Source organism: Trachinotus anak, unplaced genomic scaffold, assembly GCF_046630095.1.
Source record: "Trachinotus anak isolate AG129_WGS33_773 ecotype Australia unplaced genomic scaffold, CSIRO_AGI_Tana_v1 ptg000012l, whole genome shotgun sequence".
Classification (NCBI taxonomy): Eukaryota; Metazoa; Chordata; class Actinopteri; order Carangiformes; family Carangidae; genus Trachinotus; species Trachinotus anak.
In genome coordinates this window covers 8,562,126-8,580,428 of record NW_027273863.1, presented here as the reverse complement: position 1 = coordinate 8,580,428, position 18,303 = coordinate 8,562,126, and the positions used below count along the sequence as shown (strand labels likewise).

The 18,303-nt window shown below is 41.9% G+C and overlaps 1 protein-coding gene across 1 annotated transcript; it reads left to right on the top strand.

The window, feature by feature from the left end:
* The first annotated feature begins 523 nt into the window (after positions 1 to 523).
* Positions 524 to 17,564, top strand: LOC139629544 (carboxyl-terminal PDZ ligand of neuronal nitric oxide synthase protein-like). Its single transcript, XM_071492228.1, has 10 exons — positions 524 to 1,106; positions 1,947 to 2,018; positions 4,296 to 4,388; positions 4,483 to 4,541; positions 4,658 to 4,766; positions 9,064 to 9,193; positions 9,701 to 9,828; positions 13,039 to 13,200; positions 14,094 to 14,262; positions 14,784 to 17,564. The coding sequence occupies exons 1-10, from the start codon at positions 1,002 to 1,004 to the stop codon at positions 15,314 to 15,316; spliced, it is 1,560 nt and encodes a 519-aa protein (XP_071348329.1). The 5' UTR covers positions 524 to 1,001; the 3' UTR covers positions 15,317 to 17,564.
* Positions 17,565 to 18,303: the final 739 nt, after the last annotated feature.

Genomic DNA, 18,303 nt, shown 5'->3' with positions numbered 1-18,303 from the left:
ATTTAACTCAAATGTCCCTAAGGATAAAATGAAGTGATGACATTTTATATCCAAATGGTCAAAGGTCAACTTCACTGTGATGTCATAATGCTCTGCAAAAACACTTCAGGCCAACATTTAAGGCTGTAACTCAGGAAGGAGAGATTGTGACCATATATCCTGCAACTTGGCTGGCTGATTCTAGTTCTCTTTATAATGGAGATACACAAGCTGCAACCAAGAGAACAAAGGTCACATCACTCAGAGAAGAATCCACCAACACCTCAGAGTGTTTGTCTGCGTATGGTGGAGCTTCTCCCAGGTTTACAGCATGTGTCAGCGCATTGTGACACCACTAATGCGTCCTTCATTCAGTTTGCCTGAGAAACATCATATCTGCTATTAATGGAAACACTGATCTGTATTTTGCAGGAGGGAACCAAGAGCCCTTGAAAGACCTCTGGGGACTCCTGGAGTCCAGTGAGAGATCGTGATTTGGGGATTTGTTTTTTTTCCGTGAGATGCCACTAGATGTCATACAACCAAACACCAGCTGTAGCTGCTGACGGAGTGTGCACAAGCGGAGCCCGCCTTCAGCTGTTAGATCTTACACCCAGTTTAAGGGCTCGTACGCACAGGCTGGATATTGATCGCTCACTCTGAGAAACCAGGTCCGAGATTGATGGCACGGTGCTCCGAGGAAAAAACACTCGCGTTGAGATCCGTGCGTCATCGGGACCCCGGCGGCGACGGCGTCGGTGGCGGCGGCGCGCACTGTCTCTCTCTTACCTTGCCTCAGACCGGAGCAAAGGGGTCAGTGTAACCGATAAACGCGTTAGTTGCCTCCCATCAACCAATCAGTGCGTCGCGACCGGAGCGCCTCAACCCGGATGACCTCCGGAGTGACGCGGCTCTCCGGTGAGAGTGCGGGGGGATCGGTGCCGGAGGAGATGCGCATATCTGCAGGTCTCTAGCGCTGTCGTAAAGCAAGAGTCTGGAGCAAGTCAGCTATCACGAAAGCGATGCCAGGGGTAACCAAGTACAATTTAGTAGATGACGTGCACGATTTGAGGGTCCCCATGCACAACGAAGAGGTGTTCAAGCATGGGGTCTGCTTCGAGGCAAAGGTAAGGACCCTCTGCAACAGATAGTTTGTGGGTGGCGGGAGGCTAGAGGATCACAATGTGTCAAATATTAAAATGAGGACCATTCATGTCACTGTAACAAATGCCACTATGCTGTAGGTACATTTATGTGATGTTGATAGTTTACATTGAAACACTCGTATTTTTGTCTGCTCTGCAGGAGTTAAAAAATGTTTCTGGTTTGACATTTTTAGAGCTGAAACAATTGGTCGATTAATCGATTATGCAATCAAGAGAAAACACGGCAACTATTCTGGATCAATGAATTGTTTCAGTTATGTTTGAGGCTAAAATATGACACAGTTGCTGGTTCCAGCCTCTCAAATGTGAGGATGTGCTGCTTTTCTTTATCGTTAATTTGTGTGTGACTGAGAGTCACTTTCTCTCAGGAGACTGTTATCGGCATTTTTCTCTATTTTATAGACCAAATCGATTTTGATCAATAAAAATGATCATCAGATAAATATTGAATGAAAACAGTTGCTGGTTGCAGCCTTTCATTTTGACACCGCTGGCACTGGCAAGTGTCAGTTTATTAGACAACTTGATGAATGCTGACACTATTTATTTCCCTTATATACATTTTTAAAATATTGTGATAAGTGCGGAATGGCCATTTTTACATTTTTGTCGATGGAAGTTTTACTCTTCGCCTTCTGAGTGTGTTAAAAATCACCTCACTGAGGGGAATATTTCCAGAAATGCACAAAAAAGCTGTCACATCCAGTGCAGTAAATCTGCCAGCCCAGCACTCACCAACTCATCAGTGGTATTCATTCCCTCAAAGTGCCATTCTTTGAACCTTTCTCTTACATTTTGCAGTACATTGGCAGTTTGGAAGTGGGTCGCCCTGGCAGTCGAATGGAGATAGTCGCTGCAATGAGGAGAATCAGAGTAAGACACATAAATATGTAACTTCCCTGAACCAGACCACGGACTGGACCATTGCAGCCCACACACATTACCAACGACCCAGTGACTGGTGATGGTGCAAGCACATTAATCCCCCCTCTCTCTCTTGTGTTTTATGTTTCACCTTATGCTCAGTGCTCAGAGGGTCCTTACTCTCCTCAATGTCCTCCCTTCTGATAAATCACTGGTCTGTGTAAAACCACACACTCGGCAGATTCAGTGGGCTGTCAGGAGCGGTTTCAATCACGGCAGGATTCATAGGGCAACTCAGATTTTTATGGCTGGGGAGAGACACAGCATGCAGGTTTATATGTGATACCATTAGAAAAACCAATGTCTCTCGAGCCTCCCTTTATTTAGACCGGACAAGGCCACTGGAAACCCTGCCATGCCTTGTCATTACGCATCACTGCAGCGTTACAGAAGAGCTGAGAGGAGAGGATTTAGCTGTTTGTCAGCTGTTATATCTAATCTAGCATCCAAGTTATTGTGCCACATCCCCAGTGACACCCAGGAAGAACTTAATCCTCATCCTTTAAGTACAGTGCAGGATAAGATTTAGTTAGTTTTATTTATTTGTTTCAGATTTTTTACAATTTTTCTTATAATACATTATATTATAAGAGTGTTTGCCTGCAGGTTTGAGTGGACGACAAAAACATCACCAGCTCAAATGCATAAAAATGAAACTCTCACAATGCACAAGGCTGTGTGAAGACCTTGTCAGCCTCCAAGTCTATTCTACTGATTTTCATCTATGAATCTTTGTAAAGAAATAGATTTTGATTAAATATCTGTGTTATGTAGCTCTTATCTAAAAGTTAGCAAAGTGGTTTTCTGCAATCTTTTGAAGCAAGAACGATAAATTGGAGATAAAAATTTTTTTGAAGAAAAAAATGCATTAAGTGACAAATAATGAAAAGAATGAAATCATCAACACGGCATTAAATGTGAGAATAGATAACATAAAAGCAAGTCAGTAAAAGAGTCGGGCGCTGAACTCTGTGAAGGCACGGTAATTAAGAGTCTCTGCTTCTGACGGGAGACACACTCTGAATATTCAAAAGCTAACTTGACCTTAAAGCACTCACAGTGGCTTAAGAGATAAGACCAGAGGTGAGTTGACACCACCTGTAGCATTAGTTGTGCTTGAGGACAGTGTTAGTTTGAGTCTCTGAGGCTGATGTGCATGCAAATGCAGCACAAACACTTCCTGTGTTCCACTTCATCCCCCTCTGACAGCAGCATGTGTGTGTGGAGATGGATGGTCTTCTTGTCCCAGTTTGTGGCTGCATTACCCTGGATAACACACACATTAATGGAGCTGTGTCCTTCACCTGACCATCCACAGTCTCCAATGCATGTGAATTAAAACTCCCACACAACAATAAGACAAATGAAGTGGATAAGAACATATGACAACAAATATTGAGTGGAAGGGCTCATTGAATCTTCCAGTGAAGCACGTTTCTGCTGAATGTGACACAGGTCACTGACTAACAGACGACCTGCTCCAGATTCATAAGCGCTAAAATCACCAGATGTGACTTGTCATGTTGATAATGACAACCCTCCGCATGACTTTTATTCTGAAATGTCAGTAAGGGAGTGAAAAGACAGCTTCAATCATGCTGAAAATAAAAGCCAAGCGCTGGGTTGTTATTTTTACACAAACCAAAGAAAAGATGACAGAGAATATCCAAGTCAGTCATGCAGAGCGGGCGACAGTCCTTTCGCCGAGAAACACTGGTAATTTCACAGAACTTCATCTGATCAATTAATCATCTGATGTTGGATGTAGTGTTTTCAAAGCGAGCCATGTTATTTCACATAAATCCCGGTTGTTCTTAGATGTTAGATTTGGAGTCTGCAGTGAAAGCAGAGGGTACGGGCTCTAGCATTAATCATGGAGAGGGATGAAAGTGTCCCACACATGTCTGCCTCCCTCTGGGAAGTCTGCCTTTGAAAGCTTAAACATCTCCCAGAAACAGAAACTCACAGTGTCTCAGTGTTTACTCAATCTCACATTTCCCCTGAGAAGGAGTTGGTCAAAAATATCTTCCTGTCTACACAATCCCTTCTCTCTTTTCCAATATATCAGTTTTCTTGTGTAAAGAGCTCCACTTCAGTGGGACAATGTGATATTTAATACGACTCACACCATGTAGCATAATAATCAGTCTGGTTTAATGTTTGGACTTTTTTTTTTTTTCTTGGCCCACCTTGAATGTTAACATGAATATCATTCTTCCTCCACAGTATGAATTCAAACTGAAGAACATAAAGAAAAAGAAGGTCAATATTGTCGTATCCACCGATTGTGTCAAAGTAATTTTACGCAAAAAGAAGAAGGTCAGTGATGTAGAATCGAATTTTATTTTATTTTATTTGTCCTTTCAGAACTACCTTTGTCACTTTCAACCTGTGTGTTTTTGTGTTGTAACAGAGGAAAGGGTGGTCATGGGATGACAGTACCATCCTGGTGACACAGGATCCCATCTACAGGTAGGCCCTCCTGATGATGTTAAATCAGTAACGAGGCAACAGAAGCCAGGTAACCAGTCAATAATCCTGATCAACAGCCCATCAACCTGATCTCATGCACTGTTTTGCCTCAACAGGATCTTTTATGTCTCACACGATGCTCAGGACTTGAAGATCTTCAGTTACATAGCTAGAGATGGACAGAGCAACAGTTTCCGCTGCAATGTGTTTAAGTCAAAGAGGAAGGTGAGTTTTAGTCCCTGATGAACTGAAAACATCAACGCATCTATTCTAACAGTAAGCGTAGCCGCTACCTGACACGCTGTAGTTTATTCCTCTGCACCTAAGACCTCTACTGTTGTCCATAAGCTATCGAAGACACATACACTCACCATCGCTTTATTAGGAACACCATGCTCATACAGGACACGGCCTCACTTTGCTCCCAGAACAGCCTCAGTTATGCGTGGCATGGTGTATATCTGCGTGATTTAAATGCACTGCTGCCACATGATCGGCTGATTAGATAACTGCGTGAATAAGCAGGTGTACTGGTGTTCCTACTTAAATTGCTCAGTGAGTGTATCTTCCTGACCTCTTAAAATAAATAGTCTGACATTTGGGTAAATACACTTGTTGACTTTCTTCCTGAAAGTTAGATGAGGAGATTGTTGCCACTCTTGTGTGTGCGGTAAATATGAAGCTACAGCCAGCTAGCTTAGCTCAGCACAAAGAGTGGCGACGGGCTCACATCAATCAAAAGGTAACGAAATAATCTCACATCATTAACACATTGTATCAAAGTATAAAAATGACACATTGCAGTTTAGCAGGGGTTGGATTATACCTTGGTCGGGCCTTGTCGTCACTGTGAGGTTACACTTCGGGTTTTGTACGGGTTGAACAAGATGAACAAGATACACAGGTGTAACGCATTAATTAGTGAGCTTCATAGGTGCTTGTAGGAAGATCTTGTGACCTTATGGCGGCTAGCTGTTTCCCCCTGTTTTCGGTGTTCATGCTAAGCTACGCTAACTGGCTACTGGCAGAAGGTTTATAGAAGATTTAAGAAAGAATTAAATGTCTTTATAAGAATTTTTCATTAGTCTTTAAATTCAGTAAAAGTAAAATTACTAAGCAACTGCCCAGTGATGATGGCCTTAAAATAGTTTGCTGAAGACTGCAGCTCCTTGAATTACCACTTGAATCTGGCTCCAAAACCGAGTCAATCCCCCATAGATTCTCATTCCCTGATTCAATTCCTTCATACACAAAACAGTTTTGGCCTCTGTTGCTAATTTCCCCCTTTGTGACAACTGTATGGGGTTATTAAGGCTTAAAGTTCTGCATAATTGAAGGCGTGCCGCTTTGAGTGACATGTGGGTGAGGGTATGCTTGCGACAAACCGGCATACACACACACCCCACCTCTTTGCCCATGTTTGGATTAAAGTTAAGTGGAGTCAGGCGCTGCCAGGAAGAGAGGCCCACTCTGACCTTCAGAACTGCTCTTCAGAAATAAAAGGGGGACGTCATGGAGACTACGTCCATCTTTATTTACAGTCTCTGAACCCTGTGCCAGAACTTGGGTTGTGATGACTGTGTTTGCAACTGAGACCACCAGGACAGGCTGGACATGACACTGAGAGAACGCACTGTTGGCTTTGGTATTATTGTGGATTTTGTCGATTTTAACCAACGTACAGAATATCTCCACAGCAAGTCACTCATTGCTTTGTATTTTCAGCTCCTTGGCTTGTTTTTGTCATTATAGTGCTTTCTTTTGGTTTCCCTTCATTATTGTGTTGCATAATTAGAGAAGGCCGAGAAAAATTCTCTATAGCAAAAAATCTCCATGCTTTGTACAAAGCTTTTAATCGTGATATTTATACCCACTGCCTCAGTGATGTGTAATTCTGTAAGACCCACACACAATTAATCAGACAGTCAGACCCCTCATGTGTGTTGTGGCAAAATGCTCCTGAAAATGAAAAGCATGTTCTCCTCCACATATCTGCATATCAAGCAGAGAAGATTTTTCTCCTCTATGACAAAGACAGAGCATCACTGAGGTTGACTCCCATCCCTTCACTATGGATACCAGACAGACAGTGATTTAGTGAAGCTGCATACTAATCATTCTGGTGGGAAGAGAAAAGACGAGGGGCTTTTTCACTCGGTACTTCAAGACATTTTCACCACTGCTGAACGAAACACCCACCACATGGTCAGGGACGCAGTCAGTGTTGCCTCAGTGCCTTCCCGGGGCTATGGAGCCTTATCTGGGTGTTGCAGACCAAGTGTGTGTGCTGAGTAGGAGGAGATGGACCAGCTGATAGGAGGAGATTTGATTTATTTTCATCGCTGCATGTTGCAGCCCAGCGGGGCTTAGATGTCACCTCCGTACATCAGCAGAGCCTTTTGTGTTTGGCCTTGAGAGGGCCAGCGTTTTCACATGACACTTTAAAAGAGGACTAAAGTTTGTATTAATAGAGCAAAATAATCCACTTCATAACTCTATTCCAGTGTTATTTTTTGTTATTTCACTTAATTGAACTACTTTGAAGCTTAAGTTACCTTGGCGTGTTGACCTGGAGGCAGGATGATCCTCCAGAGGCAGAAAGCAATAAATTTATTTCAATGCTGCTTCTGCCACCATTCAATATAGAAAACACGACAACTCACCTTTAGTGAGAGCGAGGAAGGACATGGTGGATAAAGTTTAATTCCAGTGGATTTAGGATGCTAGCACTGGACTGCATATTAGGGCTTTAGTGGAAGAAATAAGCCTTGAAATCGATCAGGGGAGTGCTGGTGTCCCAAAGGCCTTGCTGAATTATTGTGTTATTATTATTATGTGTTCACCCTCAGAAACACGTTTAAGATGGAGCATTTTTTTTTTTTTTTTTGGCCTTTTGGTTCCTTTATTGGATAGGATAGTGTCGAGTGACAGGAAATGAGGAGAGAGAGAGGGGAATGACATGCAGCAAAGAGTCAGGCTGGTCGGGAGTCACCTCACCTGCTCAGAGCATATGTGCACGTGGTTTTTGCCCTAACCGCTCAGCCACTCAGGCAAATTTAATGTGTAATTTACTTTATAATATAATTTAACTTGAAAAGTCCTGATTAAGACAGTAGAACATTTAAGCACATTAGGGGTGTAATTAAGCATTATTTTTATTTTTGATTATTCTGCCATAAATTAATCTTTGGACATAAAAAGTCAGAAAATAGTGAAAAATATATTTATACAAATATATATCACAATTCTCTTAGGCCCAAGGTAAATTACTTGTTTTGTCCGACAAACAACCCAAACCCCAAATATATTGAGATTACTAACTCATAAGATATAACTGAGGAGCTAGAACTTGGTGATATATCAGTTCGGCTTTAAAACACTATAAGTTAAACAAAGCTACACTACAATTTAATAATGATACCTACCTACGCTTTTAACCTACACAGAATTACCACCTCTACTACAGCTGTTATAGTGAGTTTTTAGTTGTCTGTCCCACAACAGTGTTTTGGTTAACTGTCTCCACTCAGAGCTTTGTCTTCAGCCACATCAGGAGTAGTTTAGTTAGCGACTAGCTGGTGAACACAGTGGAGCATTTAGCAGTTTGCCTCAGGAGGAGACCAAAAACAGAGATAAAAGAGAGTGAATGTTAGAATTGCATTTGTTGGAACAGATATTGAAGTAGAATCAGAGCTCCTTTACTCTTGTCAAGAAAGGGATTTTCCTATGTGTTTTGCAGATATTGCAAACATATTTTTTACACAATGTATGTGAGTCTGTGTCTCACCTCTCTGTGAGAACAGTGCTGTTGTTTATCAGGGCTCTGTGTTACTCATAGGAACATATCTTACATGATGCCAATGGGACAAACAGGATTTACGTAAAGCTTTGGGTGAAAATGAGTAAACAGGATGTGAATGTGTGAGATATCTAGTAGGTAATTTTTGAGTTATTGCAAATTAAACTGTCCCTGATTGATGACCTGATGTTACAGACACACCTACAAAGCTTCCTGCAATAACAACAAACCTAATCTTCACTCCCTCTGCCATCAAAGTTACTTGCCTCTGAAATGGACCAATCTGTCACTGTGACAGCAGAGCGTATGCAGAGCAGATAGACAAGGACAAAACAGCCACAGCTCTGTGCTCATAATATCGTCTGACTTGAAGTTAGTCTCTCTCTTCCCCCTTGTTTCCTTCAGTCTTCATTTTTCATCTCCCATTCTGCCCCAACATACGCAATTTCATTCCTTCCACTGTTCTGTGTTATTACCTGTGCACCACTGCACACACATATACACTCAATCTGCCAATCCACTTTCCTGCCTGCGCAAGTCGCTCACCTCGTTTTTTCCCCTGCTGTGTTCCTTCATGTTTGCATCCTTCCTTACGGTGCTCCTGCTGCTGCTTTTCCCTCGCCCCTGCTTTTCCCAACACACACACACGCACACACACACACACACACACACACACACACACACACACACACACACACTTCTTCTCTGTGTCCTCCCTCACAGTCTCAGGCCATGAGGATCGTGCGGACGGTGGGTCAGGCCTTTGATGTGTGTCACCAGCTGACCCTGCAGCAGAAAAGCGATGACCAGGAGGATGAGGAGGGGAAGGCTGAGGAGTCTGAGGCAGTGCCAGGTGACTCACACCAACCTGCACGCGCACACACATACACACAAAATTGCATCCACGTATCCAGTCCCTCCTCCCACCCCCTCCTGTCTCTCTCCTTCCCGTTCTCCTTCTGTCACACACACAAACTCACTCTCCTTTTGTTCTCCCCGCACAACAACACACAAACTCCCCAGGCCTTCTCGTCTTCTTCTTTATCTCTCACACAAACAAAAACCCTGAGCGCCTGCAGACACAAGCAGTGGCAACTGAGCACACCTCTCCGAGAAAAGATGTCATTATCCACAGCAGAGAGTTTTCTTAGTAGTTTGCCGTGCTGCAGCTGCAGATTGGTTCTGGTGATTTGTGCAAGCCTTTGATCAAAGACCTTGCTTGTGTGGGCTTCAGCCAGCTCTCGGCCCACTGCAGCTGCTGTCACTGCCTCTAGATGTGTTGTAAACTATAAGGCACAAAATAAAAACAGCATGAACCCTCTCCCCCTTCCATACATGTATCTGGTCTCTCTGCATGCAGCAAAGAAGAGGTTTGCATTGTCTGAGGAGACGGACCTTGAAGCTACTACAGAGGAGAGCATTGAGTGCGCCTCTTCGTCAGACCTGGAGAAGAGCAAAAAGGACGAGGCCCTTGGTAACGATGGGAAGGTAAAGCAAAAGTTGTCCTTGATCATTTCAGTGTCTCTCATTCAAAGCCCTGCTATTTTCTCAGTCCATTAGAAGCAGGAGTTTTTATAAACCCAGCAGAGATGAAGTGACCACTGCAAAGTATGATTTATGGATCCCTCCGGCACTGCACTGTGTGACACAGCAGCTGAAATGCAGGGCACTGCCTATTTTTCATCTATTTATCAATTAATCTGCCATATGTTGTCTCATTTAGTCAATTAATCATTTGATCTATGAAGTCTCAGAAGATTTAAAAAAAAAAAAAAAAAAAAAAAAACGGCCCTTCCAAAGCTCTAAAGAGTTTTTTTAGGACATTTGTTTTGTGCTATCAACAGGCCAAAAGTCTTCCTTTTACTTTCACAGAGGACTAATAGAAACAGCAAATTACTGTCATTTTTTCTCAGAAAATGACTTAAATCAGAACTGCGCTGCATGTAATTTCCTCGTAATGGTAAGTACCACTCGACATGTGAAAACAGTTGTATAATGTCCTCTGTGTTAGAGAAAATGACTTGATGTTGTCATAATGATGTTTTCAGTCTTAGAAATTACACATTTATAAGAGAAAGTCTGACTTAAAACTGGGGATGTGGTGTTTTGAAGACATTTACCAGGCAGTGATGGTCAAATGAAAGATGGTATTAAATTGCATTATGGGAAATGTAGGATCCAGTGTTATCATGGCCTCTGATACTGTTTGACTCATCGATTAATCCACTAATCATTTTAGCTCAACTACAATGCAGCACCCGGAACATTTTTTGTGCCCTTAAGTTCAGTTGAACTGATTAATTCAAGTCCCAACTCCTTAATTGCTCAAGTTAAATGCAAACAGGGCAAAGTTATTAGTTTAATATGTTCATCCTACCAAAAGAAAAAGGATGTATTTTGGCAGATTAGATATTCCTATATTTAAAAAAAATCAAAGTCAGAAATGTCCTGTTAATGAATAATTCTGGGAGACTCACAGCTCGCAGAGGGACATGATGAAAGTTTGGCCTCATAAAAATATCACTCAGGAACATTTAGCGAGCACACCATGTCTTTAAGGGTTGTTTGTGAGGAAATGCTCCACAAGGCTCTTCAATATTGATGGGATCATATGATGTGTTGATGAAAATACAGCAAGGTTTTCTAGTGGTGCTCTGCTAATCCTGCAATGTTGAGCAAGCAGCTATCTCTGCAGCGATATCTGATATTTGTCAGCTCGTTTTCCAAACAAGTCTCTGTGACGCTGTCAGCTTTATTACTCAAGAGGGAAAACTGTCATTGACGAGGTGACGAGTTCATTTGTTTGAAATGAATGGATATCACATCCAATTACATGGTCAAATGAGAACAAGGAAATTAGGTCTATATTTTCATTTTTCGTTTCCTGCCACAATAAAACAGCACTGTTTCATATGTTCAGATCTCACATGCAGTTTGTCTCTCATAAGTACCCAGAAGGTCCTTCACAGTTAAGTAATCATGACAAGAGTGTCCACCATATTGATCTCCCATCTCAGACATGACAGATAAGTTGTGTCCTTTATAGCTGCTCTTCCAGCAGTAGCAGCAGTTGAAAATTATTGTGGGAGTCATGATTCACACATGGTCAAATCAACCAACAGTAGCCCGTGAAGATAATCTATAGATCTAATTATAGATTCCACTGATTGAATCCCCACCAATACACAATCTTCACTGTCAGATTAATGATTCCACTTTGTATTTTGTATCAGACCACAGATTTGTTTTGATTTATGACATAAATGGCAGCTGTGGCTCATGAGTTTGAGTTAGTTAGAGCGGGTTGTCCGCTGATCGGAAGGTCGGTGGTTCGATTCCCAGTGCCCAGTTCTTATCCACATGAAATGTCCTTGGGCAAGATGCTGAAGTGATGTGTCATCTGAGCGAGTCTGTGTGTGTGTGATAGAAAAGTGCTGTATGAATGGGTCAGTGTGGCTTGTGTAAAGGGCTTTGAGTGGTCGATAAGATTAGCAAGTGCCGTCCATTCATTCACCGTAACTTAAGTAAAACGCATACTGCTATAATCAAATCAAATGACCATGTGTATGTGAAAGGAGATGCTTGTATTGACAAACCTACAGAGAATTATCACGTACCTCTGCAGTTCCCCTTATCTCTAAAAAGCATTTTAGCATCTTTCAGCCCGTTGTTTTAGTATTAAGGACAACAACTTTTTTAATTGTAGTTAATTGTGTTGTTATTTCGATCTTAAGCTTATACAATGCACTAGAAAATGATTTTTTGCAGGTCTAAAATGTCAGTAAATGTCAAAAACACCAAACTCTCATCTCACGGTCCACCTTAAATTTAAGTAAAAATCTGTCACAGATGCAGGTAGTGATACAAAAACCTCCATCAAAAGCAGCCACAATAAAGCGACCGTGGCTTCTTTATTGATCTTCATTTGGTATGAAATATAGCTGCCGCTTTTTATCTTTTTCTTTATTTATACAACTTGACACGGTAGATGTATCATTGATCTCCCTCTCACAACAATTCAGCCTGCCAATCTGCACTACAGTAGCACTGAACAGTGGAAGTTCAGACAAAGTGGGTAAACAACATACTTACATTTTGAGGCTTCATCACCAAAATAATATCAAGTGGCTTAAGTGTGCATCTGTGTTTTTTGTTTTTTTTTTTCCTGTCAGGATAAAAGCAGACAGGCTCGTCTCTTTGCATTTCACCCCTTAAGGAGCTCAGGCTGGCAGACAGAGACTATTAAACCGCTTTTTTAAACATGTTGCTACACACACGAGCTTTCATATATTTTTCTTTCCACTTTTACTCCATTATTTAGGATTGTTGGCCTTCATACCCTGTACTTTACTTTTAATTGTATCTGCTGTACAGCCAATCCACTGCCATATGCACTCTTGATGTGATATGCTGTCATTTGTTTACTTTAAGTGGTAATATGCAAGATTTTTGTTGTTTGCCAGCATCACCCACTGCTGTGGAGGTTTTCCACTGGACTCTTTAGGAATTACATACAGCAGCTATCAAGTTCAGGACTGCGACATGAAAGTTGCATTTCAATGAGTGGTGCAGTTACTAGGCCTTCTTCTGTTGTATTTTAAAGTAATAGAAATATCACCGACTCCGACATAACTGTAAGTTTTTCATGCTTTTTCATTCAAAGTAGTTGAGCCCATTTTGCTGTCATCTCTGCTGCAGGTGTCCGATGACCCATCTCTTCTGCTGAGTTCTCCCATTCTCGGCGCTTCAGTGTCGGGTCAGTTGTCTGCAGAGGCTCCCTGTTCTGCTGAGCACCAGGTCCAGCTCCTTCAGAAACAACTGCAGCAGCAGGAGCAGCAGGCACTGGCAGCTTCAGCACAGGTACTGAGGGCAGTGGACAGTAGGGCTGCACAATTCATCGAAATATAATCTAAAGTGCAATTTGGCAAAGTGCCAAACAGAAATCGCAGGAGCTGCAATTTTTTTTTTTTTTTATAAAGAGAAAATGCTTGTTTTGTGCAAGACCCAACAAAAATCACATCATCATCACCTTTTTTCTCAGACTTAGACTTAACTGGAAATTAACAACATTTTAAGAGCATGTTTGACAAACATTTATCCCAAAGTGTAAATGAAAATACCCAAGTCATTAGTATTATTGGAAAACTTTGCGTTGCCTGAGATGAAACTTTCCAAGCTCATACTGAAACAAAAATCCAGCAGTAAAACCAACCACAGGAATCACAGTTTCATCTAATCTGGAGGATGATAATTGGAATGATGCGCTATTTCCATTTTCAATCAGTGGTGTGTTAAATAGGCTGTGACGAGGTATTTCAGGTTATTCCTTATCTCTTTCATCCCTCTAAACTTTTACATGAACTTTTGAACTATTTTGCATTAAATTAAATGAACCTGGGCCATGGTTTCAAGGATGTTGAAGAACTGAAGCAAACCTTTTTTGAGTTTTAGTTTCTATCTTACTTTTGCCAATGTCATTGACGGAGGTTGATTCATGATGCTGACGAGTTGGTTTTCAACGTGGCTGAAGAAACCAAAGCCGACTTTCATTCTGATAAAACAAACCCCGAACTTAAAAATCATTGTGGGACTTTATTAGTAGTTTTCTTCTTAACAACCAACGGTAAAAGAAAATAATAAAAACGAAAGAACATTTTGTGCTTTTTGTGCATATTTTGAGTTTGCACACACCAGCTGCTGCTGTATTTGTCATGCATGCATGTGTGCAACTGTGTGTGTTTTGGTCTGTTCAGGTTCATGTGCTCCAGGAGCAGTTGTCAGTGGAGGTGTGTGCACGGACCGAAGCCCAAGCCAGAGTCCAGAGGCTGCTGCAGCAGAACACTGACCTGCTGCAGCACATTTCCCTGCTGGTCAAACAGATCCAGGAACTGGAGCTCAAAGCCGCTGGCCAGTTAACATCTAGTGGGTGGAAAAGGGCTTTAATTCTTGACTTACTACCCATGTTTCTTTTCCATTCACAGTATATATCTTATTTTCTTTGATTGTGTTGAATCTTCCTCTATTTCCCTGTTTTCTCCTATATAAATTTCTGTCTTAAAACCATTCTTTTCTCCCTTCATCTCTTTTCTCTTCAGTTCAGTTTCCTTGCCGCTTTCCCCTTCCTGTCGTTATGCCTCCTTTTCTCATCCACTTCTGGCACACAATTAATTATCCTGTGGCTGCCCTCTCAGAGGACTCAGTACTGCTCTCTGCTCTCCCCTCCCTGCATTCAGCGAGTGGCAATATGCTGCCATATAGTCATTAATTATCAAATGCTGTCAGCACAGACATCATCCCACTCTATATAATCTCATCTGTTTTGCTTTCCTCGCTTCTTACATGTCTTACATCTCTGTTTACATGTGACAACGAAAAGTCTTTCTGTAATTTGTTTCATCCTACATATGTGTCTCGAGCTCTTTCTGTGTTTGATTTGTCCTCAGTGGGCTCCCAGGACAGCCTTCTGGAGATAACTTTCCGCGCCAAGCCCCCCAGCGTGCCCCGTGAACCCCTCACCCCTTCTTCATCTACAGGCCCTTTAGCAGCTCAGTCCCAGCTCCAGATTAGTGACAGCGCCTGGGTCTCCACCGTCCCTGGGCCCTGCTCTCCAGGCACCATTGGCACCGACACCAGCCCTCTGGGGATCAGCGGCAGCGTAGTTCGACTCGAGTGCTTCAGATTCTCCTCCCGGGGGCCTGACAGCCAGGACCAGGGTCAGGACACAGGGGAAACTCCCAGCGACGGAGCCCCAGATGAGAGCTCGCTGCTGGGGGAGCAGGTCCTCGGAGCCCTGGAGCTGCTTCGGTTTAGGGAGTCAGGGATTGGATCGGAGTACGAATCGAACACAGATGAGAGTGATGATCGGGACAGCTGGGGACAGGGCGAGGGCGGGGGTGCAGACAGTGCAGCTCGACTCATAAATGTGCTGAATGCAGAGAGTCTGCCAGACTGCTTAGGGGATGAGATGGCCGTGTAGTGGTGCTCTCAAAACCTGTGCTCGGCAACTTTGCACTTATGCACCACCCCAATGGGAAACAGGTGAAATTCTGACTCTGAAGAACTTCATCACACAGAAATCATGTATTGTGGCATCAGTAAACAGCATCATTTGCAGGTAAAAATTGTTTGTGGCTGGTAGCTGGAGAGGGCACTCGCTTACCACTGGTATGGCAAAAGTTTTAACCTTTTTATCTTTAAGTTTTGATTCATCACTTCCTTTGCACTGAGAAGATGTCCTTCTTGTATGAGTGGTGGAACTCATGAAAGAAAATGACAGAAAATTGAATTAAAATAATACATTTAAGCCTTAAATTTGTAAGATTTGCTATTGCTACATAGCAAGCATTGGCATTAACATCTGTTTACTTACCAGTCCAGAAGAAACGTCACACCAATGTTAACTATCGTCTCTATCACGTCTTTTCCTCTACTACTGTCTTCAGTAGAGGTAAAGACCACTAGCTAATGTTAGCATGCTAAGTTACTGTAGCCTCCAACCTGGCCTGAAGACGTAGCGCTGCTCAGAGGACATATATCTTGTCTTGTAAACGTAACAATGGCCGAAGCTCTTGTCGAGCCACAATCACCACTACCAGCTTCCAGCAAGAAACCACGTTTGGTGGCAGAGAAAACTTAGAAAACAAATTTCAGATGACTTGATCACGACATTAATGATTTCATGAAAGCAAACTTGATCTGATCAAGACTGACAATTAGGTTATGATACATCAGTAATGAGTGACAGGTTAGCAAGTGTGTGTTCAAAGACAATTATCACACCAAAGAAAACTATAAGAAGTAATGATAACAGTCTACAAACACGTCATAATAAATCATATTTATTTTGTCAAAATAAAATTTATTTATTTTGAAAAATGTAAACAAGACTCTAAAGTCATGTTAGCAGCATGCTAACATGCATGTGTTATGTTTACTGTGTTTGCCATCATACTTTAGGCATGTGTAGGTATGATGTTAATTGTCATGAGTTTTACAGGTACGAGGTCATAAACTAAATATCTGACTACATTAAAATTTTGGCCTGAGAGCAAAGGTATCAATCCAGTCAGTGATTAAATCTTTATGAGCTCCACACTACATATACTGGACATTACTCACTGTAATTTGGAAAAAAAAAACAAAACAGATTTTATTCAAACCTGTCAGGTAGTTTAAATACTGTGGTGATTCAGGCTCTGTCTGTCTTTTAGCCGTCTGTTGATATGTATGTTACATATTATGTGTGTGTGTGTGTGTGTGTGTGTGTGTGTGTGTGTGTGTCAGTCTGATGATTGTTGTACCGACCATGTGCAGAGCTTGTTACACTGTGGTTGTGTCAGTGTTTTTGAATTTGTGACACATGGACATTTTATCTGTTATCTAATGAAGATCTACGGAGAAAAAAACTAGTTTGCCAACATGCTAACACATTTTTGGAGTGTGAAAAACGAAAACCTTGCTGTGCTTGCTAAGACACTTAATCTGTAAATTACACATGGGTTTAAAAATGAGCATGTATCTGTATTCTTCTTTTTTCAATACATTGTATATAGTTTGATTAACTTTGCATACAATACATGGCATGATTTTATTCATACTTTTCTTCATACTTTTCTCGAAGAACATTTTCTGATTAGGTGTAGCTGTGTCTCAGAGAGAAACAACTCACTGTATGCAGGTGCTGCTACAATTGTGTCTCTGCTGCTTGAAAATGTAGCCACCTCGTACTGTAAGTATTATTTATTAATGCCGTACTGCTGCAGCGATAAACTGCTGCGTCACTGTTGCTCCACCCTTCAGATGAATTGTTTGGAAAGTCCTTAGTACCCATTCAGGGAAAGGTGGAGGCATATCAGAAATTTCTGGACTGCTTCATATCCTTGTGGCCAGCTGCCGCACCAGCACCACCTCGCTGATTGTGAGCCAAGTCTTTGAATCACTGAATTGGGGACGTGTCTTTGAGCTCCTTCCAAAATCAATTAATCTCTTCCTGGCCCTCCCTTCTCTCTCACTCACCTTCCTCCCCTCTTTTCCCTGAAGCTGGTCACCTCTTTCCCACTTTCTCGTATTCACCATCTGTCTGCTGTATCCATCAGTCCATATCAGAGTTTTTCAATCTCTGGCATTTCCCTCCAAGGTTATGTCTGTTAACATCAAGTGTACTAAAAATGAAAGTGCACTTATGTCAGTGTTTCTCCTTGTGGAATTAAATGCCCTTTCTCAAATGCTGTGTGGTGTCATGGTACGTCTAGTGCATTTGGTGTGACTTACTAATTCCTGAAATGTATCCATGGATAATTAAAACCAAACTATGTCTCTAAAATAACGATAAGCAGCACCACTTTCTGGGCTGACCTTTTCAAAATGTTATACTATTTATAATTCCTTGAGAAACTGGGATGTGGGCATGCGAAAGGTCTTTTTGTGAGGGTGATGGCTCTCTGTTATTGTTGGAGATACACCAGCTGTGGTCGTTAAACCAGGCCAGCTCACATTAAGCTCACTGTGTGTGCTTACAGCATCAGCTTGATGTAACACTGCAGATAAACTGGAAAATATGAAGAATATCAGCCATTACCCACCCACATTCAGACACGACACCCTGCAGCTCCACTAGTACAGCTGCCGCTGACACAGATAGTGGGCGGCCTCCAGGAGTTGGCCTCTACTTTCATTTGCTTGAATATAATGAAAAATGGACTGTAGTGTCATTCTGCTCACCCCCTTATGAATCTATATCAGTATTTTTGCTTTGCATTGCGCAGGTCAAAAGAATTTGATTTCACTGTGTACACAGTGTTGCATTTATCCCCAGGTTTGGTCTTTTTAGCTGGACTATCCAATATTTTGGGACAAGACGATTCCCAGATGATAAATCCTACTGAATTGCTAATCCCCTGGCTCATTCTAAGGCCACCATAAGGTTGTTTCAGCAACTATTGCATGATGATTGCCATGAAATTT